The sequence below is a fragment of the Amblyomma mixtum genome, chromosome 8, assembly GCF_055824585.1.
Source record: "Amblyomma mixtum isolate Tamu chromosome 8, ASM5582458v1, whole genome shotgun sequence".
Classification (NCBI taxonomy): Eukaryota; Metazoa; Arthropoda; class Arachnida; order Ixodida; family Ixodidae; genus Amblyomma; species Amblyomma mixtum.
In genome coordinates, this window is record NC_143019.1 from 95,409,193 (window position 1) to 95,424,056 (window position 14,864).

Sequence of the window (14,864 nt, forward strand, 5' to 3'; positions counted from 1 at the left end):
AGTCCCGGTCGCGACGGCCGCATTTCGATGCAGGTGAAATGCGAAAGGCGACCGTGCGCGTCAAAGAAGTTCCAGGTGGTCTAAATTAATCTGGAGCCCTCTACTACAGCGTCCCTCATAGCCATTGTGCCGCTTCGGGACGTTGAACCCCACAGTTAATACAGAGGCTGCAGTATATAAAATGAAATTTTGTTGGTTTGCGGAAGCAGCGGTAGTCGATTTTCACTTTAAGCATTCATTGACAGGCATTGGCGAGGAGCTACAAATTATGTTGCAAATAAACTTTTGCCATCGCTAGTAGGCTTAGAGTTCCTGGATTTGGCAGGGCAGCTGTTACCACTCCTTGTGGTAACAGTCTGTTGCTGCGTAGAAGATAAGCCTTCGGCAGTATGCTTTCAGTGCCATGGTCATAGAAGATCATAAAAGTATGGTTTCGTCCAGCACACGCTGACTGAAGATGAATGATGTGAGCACACAGTTTCTGCTAGAGAACGTCGGCGTAACGACGACCGCACTGTTATCGTTGCGCCGCCGTTCTCTAGTCTGGTACACCAACGCGTCCCGCAGTCTGTTATTCTGAAACGCAGTCTTTTTTAGTTCTAGGTCTGTAATTGAAGTATAGCGGTTATGGAAGAAGCTGTTACGTGTTTTTCAGGCATCCAAAGTGACCTTGCTATTTAATTAGGAAAGTACCACTGACTTCGGTAACAGTCGTTTCTTCGCACATTTTTAAAACCGCCCCATGATGTGCTGGCGTGTTTTGAGGCAATGTATTTAGGTCAAACTTTCTCTAAACCCAGCAAAATGTTTTGCGCGGAAGAAAATAAAGGGGTATAACTGTCATCAGCTCTAAGGTCACCATCTGTCAAGAACTTCAAGAGATCGTTTATACGCGACTAGCCCCTGCGGGGTGTTAGGCCTAAACGCGAGGCTGGGGCTTATTAGAAAGCGCCTGCAGCGCCTCCATACCTCGCAGTATGTGGCTATTGTAAACCACTGTTAGCATTGGTTCCAAATATAGATTGGTTTTGGCACTAAAACCGCTTTTATGAATATAAACTAACCAGACGAAATCTTCGCCAGTATGAGCTTTCGGTGTATCGCGTTATGGAATCAAAAATGTCCTTCCAGGTAAGTCCGCCCCGTGTGTTTCGATTGAGCTGGCTCTCATGGCCCACTTTTTACAGAATGGCGGCCAGGTGTTGTACGGTGGAAACAACTGGCCACTCCGAGGCAACAAGAACACACTCTTCGAGGGAGGCACCAGGGTGCCTGCTTTTGTGACTGGACCGCTGATCAAGAAAGGGGGACGCCACAGCTCCAGGCATGTGATTGTTGAATATCGGCTAGGAAACGAGATAAGCCGTTCAACTGCTGCAGCTATCCATCGTGTGTGTTGATTACTATAGCAGGCTCAAGAATAAAATGTGACAAAAGTCAATTACATCAGCGGTGTGAAATTTGGAGCAATAGTTTACCTATAGTGTTATCGCCTTGAATTTATGTGTTCAGAATCAGGGCTTTATGAGGAAACTCAAGGTTCGTTTTGCAGTGAGGAAATTAATGATGACGCATTTCTTCGATAGTGGGGAACACATCGTATCAGATATACGAGAAGAAAGGCGTATAGCACGGAAGAAGCGCTTCATTTCAATTCCGATATCCTGCCCACCGCAATAAAATATATTTCTCACGCAGGACGCCGGAACAGGTCTTGATATGAAATTCAAATCTGCAACGAAAATCTGTACGTTTTACCCGTACCATGTAGGCAGCATAGTAAGGATGTATAATCATTGAAACATTGCATGAAATTAACAACAAGGTGGCGCTCTTGATGCACATACTTGCCCTGGCGCATGATACAGTTGCAGTCGAATGGTCTGAGGGTTCATCTAAAAAGCTAACTACAGAATATAATGAAACGAATGTTGAAAATATTAGTAGCAACCAAACTCGCACACTTTCCCTGCTCTCAGTTTCAGTTCTAACGGAGGACTATGCAAGAGGCAGTTGGTGAGCTGAAGAAACCAAGACATCCACACAGTTTTAGCGAAACCTGATAACCGCTAGTTTGCAAACATCTTAAATCATTACTAAACCTTAAGGATCGACCGTGTGGAGCTGAAAACGAAACCAGCGCTTCCTGTACTTGCAACCATTGCCTCTAATAAAAAACTAAATAGCCGTGAACACAACAAATTTCACTTTTATTGCGAAAGCAATACTACTCTCATGAACGGCCTTTCGCGTAGCGGCGGCCGGTGGCCACGTTTGACCTTTAGAATGACCTCTGACGTCATACCAGGGTGAGAGGTGGGCTACCAAGTGGAGTCGTCGCGCAACGGCGTCCGGTAGCCACGCGTGACCTGTAGACGCGGCACACTGCGTTCCTTCTTTAGACGCGGCGCGCCGCGTTCCTTCCGTTAGAGGCGCTGCGCTCGCTTTCGCAACCTACCAGGCTTAACAAAAGCTAAGACCCCGCCAATATTTTTCGATGCACCAAAGCAAAAAACGAAAGTAACTCAGACAAATAAGATGCTCCGTATACTGCCGAACTATTATAGTGTTATACCCGTGCCGAATGGGCAAAATTAACGGCATTAAGGGATAACTGCATTAAATTTTAGTGGCTCTCGAGCCGTGCGACACGCACAAATTTAATGACATTAGCCTTACTGCTATTCGCGACCTACTAAGTTCGCCACAACTCATTTTCCTGAGCAATGCGTACTCTCGTTGCCAAAACGCGTTCGATTTTTCTTCCCATGCTATTTTTTTTAATCGAATTATCCTGACTTGGCTCAAAAGGATGCAGATTTAAACCACGCATAGAATTCAACATTAATTACAAATATACGCGCCGTGGTGGAAAGGCGGCGTCCGGCTAGTAATACTAAGGTCGCGAGTTCGATCCACGCCAAAGCGGCCGTGTCTCGACGGAGGTCAGATACAAAGACTTATCTGTGCTGTGCGATGTCAGCGCTCGTTAAAGTAATCCAAGTTAATCCGGAACCCTCCAGTACAGCGTCCCTCATAAACAGTGTGTTGCTTCGGCACGTAGTACTCCATGATTAACAATTTAATCGCAAAAATATGGGAAATATATCGGCAAAGGTATTTGTAAACACATATTTGAAGAATATAGAAAATGAGGGAGGTTCCTGTGCACTGAAAATTAATGCAAAACCGAAGTTTTTTCTAGCATGGCTTTTCTGTGTCCGGTTCAGCGAGAATCAAACCCAGTAGACCCAGCAGACCAAGCTGACTCAGTAAAACGAGATGTTAGCAGCCCTGCTGCATTGCCTTGCTTCACCTCACGGACTAGCAGGAATTAAAGCGATCGGTGGTCTTGACGGATATTTATCCGTAATGCGTGTTTTCCATGTGTATACACGGTAACAACTCAAGGTGCTTAAAAGGGACAGCCTAGTCCTCTTACTCTGGTGCGCCAAAAAATGCAGATGCAGTGCGCGTGTTTTGTGCACTGTAGGCACACCAAGGCAAAGTTTGCCAGCAAGGTTAGATCCAGACATCAAACTTTTTAGCTCACCTGAAATAAAATTTAGCCGCGAAAGAAATTTTGGATTTTTCTACAACAGTTTGACTGGCGGAATGCTGGTCTAACTCATATCTTCCGAGGAGCCATGATGCGTAACCAAATGTCGAGGGTAAATATTGGGCAAATCTGAGAGTATTTCTTATGAAAGCTGTAATTTTTATCCATGTGAAAGTATCTGACCGTAAACGGTAACAATTAATAAAAAGATAATTTAAAGTAAAGAAATAAAATGTTCATATTATTAACAGCATTTTTGAACTCGACCAAAAGGCGCAGTTTTGTACTCTAGCATTTTTATTCGTAAAGTAACACTGAAGATTACAACATGGTAATTTATATCGCGTTGTAAGAAAGAAAACTGTGAAAAGGGTAAGTTGCTGTTAAACTGGAACTCCTGCCCAGCTTCTTATTTTCATATATGTTTATACATACCACCCAAAGCTTCTTCGCAGGAGTTTCTAAGAATGCTCGAAAGATTTCTTTTTTCCGGAAAAAATGCTTATGTGAAGGATACAGTATCGAATAAGCACGGGCATTGCGGAAAAACACAAAGACCGTCGGTTTCCGTTCCTGCAACGTTCGGTGGGAAGTGCAGTGGTAAGCTTACAAGTTTAGCGAAGCAACTGCCAGCTGATTAAAATAATCAGGAGCGCGTAGTGATAGTTCTGACAAGCCATTTAGAGCTGGCAGGTCGCGTTACAAAGGAATATCACTGACCATTTGTTTCACCAGTTATATGCATGTAGTCGACTGGTTTCCGACGCTCTTGAGTGCCGCGGACGGAGGCAGCACGGTTGGTCTCCTGAACGACCTGGATGGAGTCGACCAGTGGGCATCCATCAGGGACGGAACTGTCGGCGGAACGAGAACAGAGTTTATCTACAACCTGGACTGCAAGAACGGCAAGCTGGTGGGAGCAATCAGGTGAGAGGTATTAGCGAGGTGAACAAACCAACAGAAAAAAGAACACGGGAGCAAAACAACGTCTGCAGTAAGCACAAGTAAAACAAAAACGGTATGGTGATAGGAAATGAACGTTTAACTTTGTCAGGAGTCGGTTTGGCAAATTACTGGTGCCCGAGATAGGGAGTGGCGTGGGAAGTTATCCTGAAATCCTTCACGTTCTGTGGATGAGGCCCAAGCGAACGAGCACCGGGAGACCTTGCGTGTTGCTGCCGGACGTAGCTCGATCCTGAAGACTGTGCGATGGGCTCGGGGTATGACGCGGTCACAAGGCCGCTGTCACAAGGCCGATGGTATTCTAGGGAGATTATCTGATAGGTTCTTGTGAAGCTTGTGGCCACGCAGGTTAGGACTATTCTGGAGTGATGGCATGTGTCACTGTGTGAGCCATTTTTGTGGGACATCTTCAGTGAGTGCCGCTCGGCTTAGCAGTTTGTTGCACGAGTACCTGCGTTCCCCGTGGTAATTCCTGCAGGAATGCAGGGTGGTGCGAAATCCATTCTCGAAACCGCGCCTGGCTTGTCTTACGGTGGTTCTTCCAGAGTTCGACTTGATCTGGGTTGGCGAATGCGACCGAGAATGTCGTGCAGGGCGGAGCGGATGTGCGCTGACTCTTTCGTTCATGCATACCTTGTTTTCTTGCATACCCTTTGCGAATTTCACTTATCCTGTGGTTTCGCAAACAAATCTATTCACCCTTCTATTCCGTGGTTCGCAGTGGTTTAGAAAAAAAAACAGAAGAGAGCAAAGAAGCAAGAAAACGCACGCATGCATAAAAGCAAGTGAGCAGCCAATCGAGGTCATGAATAAAGCAAGACGACTGAGGAACAGGCAACTGAAAAAGCTGTTGCGATGTTGAATAGCGTGTATCCCCAATGTTTCGTTGCAGAGACGGACATCTCAAATTCATCCTAAGGCCTTCGTCGACGCATAATGGATGGTACCCGGAACCTATGGAAGGGTCTGATAACACGGAATCACTCGGCAGCAAGTCGGCCCGGATGCTTTTCAACGTCACCGGTGAGTGCGCTGCACCTTCATTGCTCTTATAGGAAACTTTCTTAACCATTGAATATTATGTTCTCTGAATGAACACAAAATCATAACTGTTCTTTCGCTGTAAAAAGGAACGAGGGATACTAAAGGAATACAGCATTTGTAGTCTGACACGCAGCGCAGCATGTAATAGTTAACAGCGCATGAATTTACAATTACGATACAGCCTTTCACGCTTATCACGATCGTCGTCGTTCTTCTCGCTGTACTCTCGCACGCGCTAAACGTGCACCATCAGCTCTTTTAAATCAGTCCCACTAGTATTTTCCAGTTCCTGCATGGGTCTTATCGGTTGTCCCCACGCACGTCTGGTATTCAGTAGGGAAGAAAAAGGCTCCCCTACTTTCCCCTTCCCTTCTGGAGGAGATGTGATAGAGATAGTTGTTTGTATACTCCCCCCCCCCAATCTTCATTCTACAAATGCACGCATACTAATCTTTAACCGGACCGCATGTTTAAATACGACACCTTCTTTAAATATCGACTACCGGTTAACATGAGCACCGTGGAGGGACCATAGCGCCTCATGCTCGCTTGGGAGCTGTCTTGAGCGTACCACACGTACACCAAAGCCGTTTACCTGGTAGCAGCTCTGTACGGTACAGGCACATAAGTAAAATCAGTTCAACACGCCGCTTTTCTCAGGAGGTAGGTCATTGGGTTTTTAAAGAAGTCTGAGCCACGGCGCACGATCTTTGTCCTTCACGCAGGTAGTCATAATTCCTCCGCAGCTTCCTGTAATCGCAAATACAGGCCAAAGTGCGATGGAAGATAGCATTGGAAGCTGTAATTAAAGAGTCGCAGGCTGCCATGAACAACGTCGATAATTTTAGTTTATGTTTAGTGCAATGAAAAAATGCATGAGCAGAAATTAGCGGTGGCTTAGGTACAGGATCTTTATAATGTGTCCAGCTAGTGATGTAATCATGAGGGTAGCCGTTAGCCTAATGGCCAGTGCGTATACAGTGAACAAGAAACGGGTGATACGACACTGCGATGTCCAATCCGCTTAAGGCGGGAAAGGCCAAGTCCATGATTTGAATAACGGGAAGTTGGGCTAGTTGGATTTAACTATACGTCATCATACATCGCAGTCTTCATTGTTTAGCGCTATGATGTATAGTCCATGATTTGGACTCCTGTAAGAAAGGCAGGGGTAAGCAACTCAGCAATAATGAAAATAAGCCCAATAGAAAGTTACTCTGGATATGAAGATCCTTCAGTTGCCGGATCATCAACCTAAAATACTGTTTCGCAACAGTGTATCGGCTTAGCAACGCGGCCCAATGTGTGTTGTTTCCAAAGGACGCGTACTTTACGGGGGAAGCCTGTCATATTCTGTGTAATCCAACTGAGTTTCTTTGGGATATCACATGCTCCCATAATTGAAATTAAAAATGATTTTTCATTGCTCATTGCACGACCTCTCAGGAATGGCGTCTATGCAGCTAATGAAACAGGGTTCTGTAATCTCCAGTGCGAAGCTAACACTACAGTTAACAGCACAAAGAAAAAAGCCTCTTGTTCGAAAACTCTTCAAAAATGCCGAGTTTCTAGTGCCGTTCAAAGGGAAAAGTTTCTGTATAAGGGAAAATAGTCATTTCATAACCTTGGGCTAACGCATGGCGTCATTTGGCGTTAGCGTACAAAGTGCAATTACCGGATTCGTGAAATCAACGTCCACTATGTCTTTAGACCCGTCTACGCCACAAAAAATACGAATATACTCATTGGAAAATTGAACTTCGAAGAAAAAAAGTACTGAAGCGTTCATTTCCGACACCAGGCACACGGGAGGCACGCACATTGCAAGATATAACTTCCATTCAGTACATCGAACGATGATCTGCTTACATCGTCATCATCATATTTTTCTGTGACTAACAGCTTTGTTCAGTTCGCTGTAGGACAAAATCCTTTTCCAATGATTTCCAACCGCATTCTAGCGGTCATGCTATCCAGATACGTATATATTACTGCAGTTCCTTACTCGGTGTGGTTCTCTGCAGTTCCGTTGATTACGTTGCAAAAGATTAAATGAGGCTAACGGCAGACGTTATGTTCGGAAACAAATGACTGGACGTTTACGTCGATGGTGATGCGAAATGGAGATGCTATTCGAAGTGATCAACACCTCTGTTTACTAAACACGCATCGTCACGCAACTCAGGCTATGATGGACGCCGTATTGGTGGGCTGCGGAAAATTTCGACCGCCTGAGGTTCTTTAGCGTGGAGTGACATCTGTACACAGTACACGGGCCTCTAGCATTTCGCCTCCATCGAAATGAGACCGTTCCTGTATAACCCACAAAGAACTCGAACAAATTGAAATATCTGCAGAACCACAAGCCTATAGCCAGCCATCCCCGGGATTATCTCCCAAAATTTCAAGGTAGATTGAATAAAATCCGTGACGCCAAAAAAAAAAAAATCAAGGAACTGTTTGTCTCAGTTATAGATGCACTCGGGCCTGCCCGCCATCACAAGCAGAACTGAAACAGTCATCGCGCCCACATCAACTTCAAAGAAGATATCGAGTAAAAGCCTAAAGTACTCGATGTAAATGCTGACTGTTACGTTTGGAGTTCTAAGCAGTCTGCAGTATGCAACATATTTTTTTGCTACATAGCTCTGTCAAAAAGTGAGAGGTGACGGAAGTCTGGGCAAACGTCTTCAGAGAGTACTGGAATGCAGCGCAAAGAAATCTGGACGGGAACACGGTACGTGTCACTCTCTTCCGGTCCGTGATTTCTTTGAGCTGTGTAAGGCTTTGAGCTGTATCAAGGTGCATGAACTATAGGCTTACAACAAGCTTGAACGCAGACGCAAAAGAAGCTGAGTGGCACAAGGTCTCGAGCGTGCCAGAACGTTTAGGCAGCACAAAATATTATTCTATTCCGGCTTTATGACGCGATCTAACGATCCATGAGCGGCTCATAGACCCTTAAAATTGAGAATTCATGTGGGCGTGAAGAACTACATAAACCTGTAATAACGAACGAAGTTTGCGAAAAGAAATGCTAAACATGCTAGGACGTTGCCTTAATTTTCCGAACAACGAAGACGTAATCGACCACTGCAGTGTAGAATGCTTGCATATACCAGCCCCATATAAAGGGCACAAATAAGCGGCCTAGATGATCAACCTTGGTTCACAGCACAAAGAGAGAAATACAGCTGGCAAGAAGCTTTATTGATCGAGAAACTAGTACAGCTGAGGTAGCAAAGCTCCACGCTTTTGTGTTCCATGGACAGAACGTTGTATTTCTTTAATGGACCAACATAAATAAATGGCTGGAGCGACCAAAACTCAACAGCGGCGATCGAATGTATGAGCCTCTTGAGTGCTGGAAATTCACATTCACGGAGACGGCACCAATCGCTACGCGTGTAAGAATTTATTTAAAAAAACACATCCCTTGATAACAGTAACGATGACTACGAGTAGTGCAACCGTGTTACTTTGAGCAATATACATCGCCGCGGTGATTCAGTGGTTATGGCGCTCGGCTGCTGACCGGTAAGACGCGGGTTCGATCCCGGCCGCGGCGGTCGCATTTCGATGAAGGCGAAATGCTACAGGCCGGTGTACTGTGCGATGTCAGTACGCATTAAAGAACCCCAGGTGGTCGGAATTATCCGGAGCCCTCGACTACGGCGTCCCCCGTAGTCTGAGTCGCTTTGTGACGTTAATCCCCATAAACCATTGGAGCAATATGCATGCAGCTATTGTTAGCGCAAAGGTTGCACGACTTATAAAACAGTCTATTGCGCTGTACTGTCTCACGCAGTGGATCCCACGGAGAAGGATGACCTGTCCGCGGCGTTGAAGTCAGAAGCTAAGCGCCTGGAGGCCAAGCTGAGGAAGCACGCCCGTCTTCTGCTGCCCTCCCGCAATCCGGACGATGATGCCAGCGGCGACCCCAGCCTACTGTCGCCCCCCGGTTCGTACGGGCCGGGGTGGTGCGACGCCCCCGTCTGGACTCCGCCAGGGACTGGACAGGAGCGAGTGCTGAATGGTTGCGAGGTGGCGGACTTGTGAGAACGGTGCCCGAGTTTTTTTTTTTTTTTTGAGCAAGTGTGTGTGAGTGGTATACATTAAGGATGATCACATAAAATGAAAGAGCGCTTAACATTACCAGCAGTTCGGAACTGCGCCCAGCCAGTACGCTAAGTCTCGCGACCAATCAGGTTCTGTTCTGCAGTCACTCAATCATTCCCTTTCATCTTACGTCGCAGATGATGTCAACGCGCTATTTTTTTATTGTTCAAAGCAGTGCGCCTCTTGGCGGCATCCAGGGGAACTATAGAAGCGCTTTCCCCAGGTTCTCATAATGATCAAAAGTGGAGGTTGACTTGATTGGAGAAATGGTTGAATAGCCCAACAAAGAAAGGACACCCAAATTGTACACGAGCCGGCGAAGAAATAAAAGCAGAATAAAAACTAAACAAACAAAAGCCACTGAAAAATATGATAAACATGGAAACTGATGTGCTCATGTCATCAGTTCTCTTCTTCAAGTTCAAGAACTTCGGATTAGAAAAAATGCAACAAGTCCTTGACGGCGTCCTTAGTGAAGCAATAAAAATTGTCTGCGCCAGCTCTCCGCGTTTCACAGCCGCCTGCAAAACGTTTAGAAGGCACGGAAGCCGCGAAAAAACTAAATTCCTTCGCAGATAGGTGGCACAGGCGTTCTGAAATCGAATAGTGCTGGTCGTTGACGTCTATCTGATTAACACAAATAACTTCATGATGCCACGGTAGAAGTAATGTTCCCGGGAGACCCAGCTTCATGCTGTTCAGATTTTAAAAAGTGAATTTTTGCACCGCAACTCAGGAGCCGTTTCTTGGTCTGCTTCAGCAAGACGTCGCGTGCTTGCGTTGTCGTCTCTACTATGCCAGTTTATCGGATGCAACAATTGTTGGCCTATTAGAAACTTACGAGAATACTAGAAGAGGTCATGGGTGCCAAACCAAGTAGACACACAAAGTTGGAGCACATGGCCCTCTAGATCTAAACAGAAACCTCTAGTGTACAGACAGGGATATTAACCTAAGAGGAAGCCACATATGTTGTCTGACGGAGGAAGAGGTGCAACTCTGATGTCGGCAACTGTCACTGTCTTCAACCCCGTGAGCATCACAGCTAGGCGAGTTGATTCGTATTTCTTGCATAAGCTTATCTTGGACATGTGACTGCAGATAACAAGTTATCATGAAGGCCTACTCCACATCCACATGACCCGCGATAAAAAGCCCACTTGGGTGACCTTTTCATCGGCCGTTCCGGAACCGAAGACGACGAAAGCAACGCGAGACGCTTTCACGGGGTGATCACGTGGCTGGCGCCTCGACAGCCTCACGAGCACGTGTGCTCTTCACCGCAAAGCGCGGTGCTATCCCCGTTATTGTTCAATGTGAACATGGCCACCTTTGTGCGGGAACTCATTCAGATTCCCAACCTACATCACATGATGTACGACAATGATATTACCCTCTAGGTAAGCCGTGGGTCGATAGGAACTGCAACCTCCAAGCTGCTGCGGAAACAGTCGAGAGATTCGCCGATAATATGTAGCTAACCTGCTCCCCTTATAATCGAAATTTCTTAAGCTCCTTTCACACCCTTGAGACCCCCCCCCCCCTCCTCAACACCATTAAAGTCACGTCACCACCAAGTGTCTCGATGTCTGTCTTGATGGTGTAACACCTCCGTGTCTTAGGCAGCTGCACTCAGGTTAACGCGGACGCCAGTCACACCCTCAAACAAATCACCAAATCGCCTACCTTCTTCGGCGAATTGCAAGCCGCACTTACGACTTATGAGAAAAGGACACATCCACCTGGTAGAGTCTCTCGTAGCCAGCCACCTCGCGTATCAGCTTCCCTCCGACAACCTCACCCTCAAACAGACAAAACAAGCCACCATTACTCTCAGAAAAGCAGTCAAAACAGCCCTACCCCTACGCCTTGCATCGTACGTTAGGCCCCATAGACTAAATCGGAATCCACAACACGATAAAGAAGACTTTAAAGGCCCAACGCTCCGGCCAATTAGAGCGTTTGTGGACCACTGCCAATGGCTAGAAGCTACTCGGAACACTCGGGTACGATAACCTGAAAGGGACACGAGAGGCGGCGTTGCGGCCGGTCCCCTTTAAGATAGCCGAGCAGCTACATATGAGGTCCCTTCCACGCAACAACCATATAGAAATGTACGCGAGTAGACGACGAACGCAGGCCGAATACCTCAACCAAGCATTCGGAGACAAACAGAATGTCACGTACAGTCTTTGTCAAAAGTATACAGCCCAAGGGATCTGATTCTGAGTCCTGCAGTCCGGCTTCTCATGCATTCAGGCGCCCCAATCTTACGAAGGCAGGAAGAACTTAAGTCCTCAACCCTCCCAAGCTATAGGACTAATACCGTGGTGGGACTAAGAAAAAGAATTAGAAAAGAAAGGTGTCCCGGCCCGTGCCACTAAGTATGACGGGCTTCCAAGCTTAGGACTGTCAAATGCTTCCAAGCCGTTTAGCAGGGCTGTAGCACATTTGACAGTCCAAGCTTAGGACTTGCAAATGTGTTAGAGCCCTGCTACACGGCTTGGAAGCAAACCCCTTGGGCTCTATATTTTTGACAAAGACTGTACAGACATGGCGGCAACGCAAAAGTGGCGACGCACGGTCGCAGCTGCCATACACACACAGGACATTAGAGAGGCGGAGTTTGCTCTAGCCATCATCCAAGCATCTGGACACCCAGTCAATAATCACCATTAGCACTGACTCGCAAACATCATAGAGACGTCTTCTGCTTGAAACCGCCCCACGTAGGGGCGTCCGCGTACTCGAAACCTCGCCGGCTCCCTCCTATGCCAGACAACCATTTTGATCCAACAGATATCGACAGAATGTACCTACCTCCCAAAATATTTAATGTACAGAGGGTAGTTCTTAACGACCACACTTTGTCCATTCTATGTCTAGAAGATGTCCTTATTGCCTCTGAATGGGCATCTACAGAATATCAGCAAAAATGTTTTGCACTGAACTTGTGGCGGCAGTTGGGCAAAACACGCACGCGTGGAAAGTATTTGTGACCCTCTTTGCATATTCTCCAAATGTCAAGCGTAAATAAACTTTTTGAAATGTAAAACTCAAAAGATGATTCGTTCGGACGGGTAGCAAAGTTTCGACATTGGATTAGCCTAATTAGTATCAAAAAATGCCACGCAATCTAATCAGGCAGTCAGCCATATGCGAAACACTGAACCACAAACGTCATGAAACAGAAAACATTATGCAATATATCGACGTGCACCATTGGCTGCACACATGATATTGACTTTCAACGAGCTTATATACGCCCCACACAAGGCCTTCCTGTTAGAGTCGCTGGCACTCACCGGTAGAGATATGTTATTTTAATCAATTATGAACTTGTGAAAGCACAAAAGAGAAGCCCAAGTGAGAAGATCGTGTTCGCTGATATCTATTATTTAAAAAAAAAATTACCGACGATTACGTTACTTCCTAATGCGAAATTTGAGCGCAGCAAATAAGCTGTTTCACCTTTTCGATAGTGAGTCAACCCCAGCTGCGGAGTTGGTTTCAGGGACAACGCCGCCGATGCCGACACAAACAATATGATACCCTCGCTTCCGCAGCGCTAAGAACCAGGTCTAGCCGTGGGAAGGTGGTCACGTATTCGTCGACGTGCCGGGGCCTACGTGAAATAACCGGCGCGTCGGCAACTGAAGAGCACCCTATCCGCCACACAAGAACAGGGGGGGGGGGGGGGGACCCTTTCCTCCTCTTTCTGCATGGCGGCGACGGTGTTCTATACAGTCACGTTATCTTGACTCTCTAGCGGCGTCAGCGGCATCCAGCGGTATCAGTCGGTCGCTGCTAGCGCTGGGGGGATGAAAGGGGGGCGGAGCTGGTTACGAGGCCGACGACAACGCCGACGACGACGCGAAACCCAGGAACGGACGCCAAAGAGCTGCGCTCTAAAAACTCATATTGCTCTGCTGCCTTGGCGTGGACATTATGCAGATGCATTAGGCAAAAACAAACTTGCTTCTAAAGAAGGCGCCTTTCGGAGCCACATTCATGGGGCTTCTTCAGTGTACATATTGTAGCATAAAAAATGCTTTCAGAGATACATGCATTTCAGTTCTTTATGATAATACAGCTAGTCTGCCTAATTTAATTGCGTCTAATTGTGAACGTTCACAGAAAGTCACCTATTTGAGTCACAGCGATGTGCACAACAAAGTGATATTGTGGTCATATCGCAAAATGCAAGTGAAGTGGATGTCTACTAAGAGATGCTCTCTTGCTAAGGCTCGCAGGGGTGTTTCATGGGTCTCTCAAAATTACGTTTGATATTGTGGTCACTGGTGGATTTCCTCTAAATATTTTTGGCTCTCTGGGAGAGTGACGATCACCGAAGCTAGACGACACACACTCGATTGGCTTGGCATCAGCCTTCACCGCCAACACACCGCAAGGGAAATAATCCCGCGGAACGTCAGGGACGGCATCCAAGTCGCCCCAGACCCTCAAAACGTACACCCGATGTATATACAAGGCAAAAGACTGGCCAGAGCCGCGGCGCTGCAGCGAGTTTACCGGAAAAGCGAGAGAAGCGCGCTTCGTGGACGCTGGTTGGTTGGTTTATGGGGTTTAACGTCCCAAAGCGACTAAGGCTATGAGAGACGCCGTAGTGGAGGGCTCCGGAAATTTCGACCACCTGGGGTTCTTTAACGTGCACTGACATCGCACAGTACGCGGGCCTATAGAATTTCCCCTCCAAAGAAATTCAGCCGCCGCGGCCGGGATCGAACCCGCGTATTTCGGGCCAGCAGCCGAGCGCCGTAACCACTCAGCCACCGCGGCGGGGTCGTGGACGCTGCCGAACATCAAGGCGATCAACAATACGCTTGTCCACTCCGCCAGGATCATGTACCGACACGCCGAAGTGGCCGAGGAATTATAGCCATTGCACACGCCATATCAGATCACGATTGCGTGGTCGTTGTCAGCGACTCGCGCACGGCCATAAAGAATGACGCCAAGATGAGGATAATAAGAATAATCAAGAACCTGAAACACTGACCGGACAACAATGTCGAGGTAGTATATTTCCTCGCACACATGGGGGATGTGTCTCCGCATCTCACCAACCTCAGCGAGGTCGCTCACTCCACCGCACGAGGCCTCGCAAACCATGCGGAGAGTGCCATGGTGAACGCGGGGGGAGAGTCAAGCTGGCGAG

The 14,864-nt window shown here is 47.0% G+C and overlaps 1 protein-coding gene across 1 annotated transcript in view; it reads left to right on the forward strand.

The window, feature by feature from the left end:
• Window positions 1–9,642, forward strand: part of LOC149333613 (arylsulfatase I-like) — a 37,112-nt gene extending 27,470 nt beyond the window's left edge. The window contains exons 8-11 of the mRNA XM_089557762.1: window positions 1,188–1,324; window positions 4,295–4,486; window positions 5,415–5,545; window positions 9,375–9,642. Of these exons, the coding sequence (XP_089413888.1) occupies window positions 1,188–1,324; window positions 4,295–4,486; window positions 5,415–5,545; window positions 9,375–9,625 (711 nt within the window). The 3' untranslated portion in view covers window positions 9,626–9,642. The remainder of the gene's footprint in view (window positions 1–1,187; window positions 1,325–4,294; window positions 4,487–5,414; window positions 5,546–9,374) is intronic.
• Window positions 9,643–14,864: the final 5,222 nt, after the last annotated feature.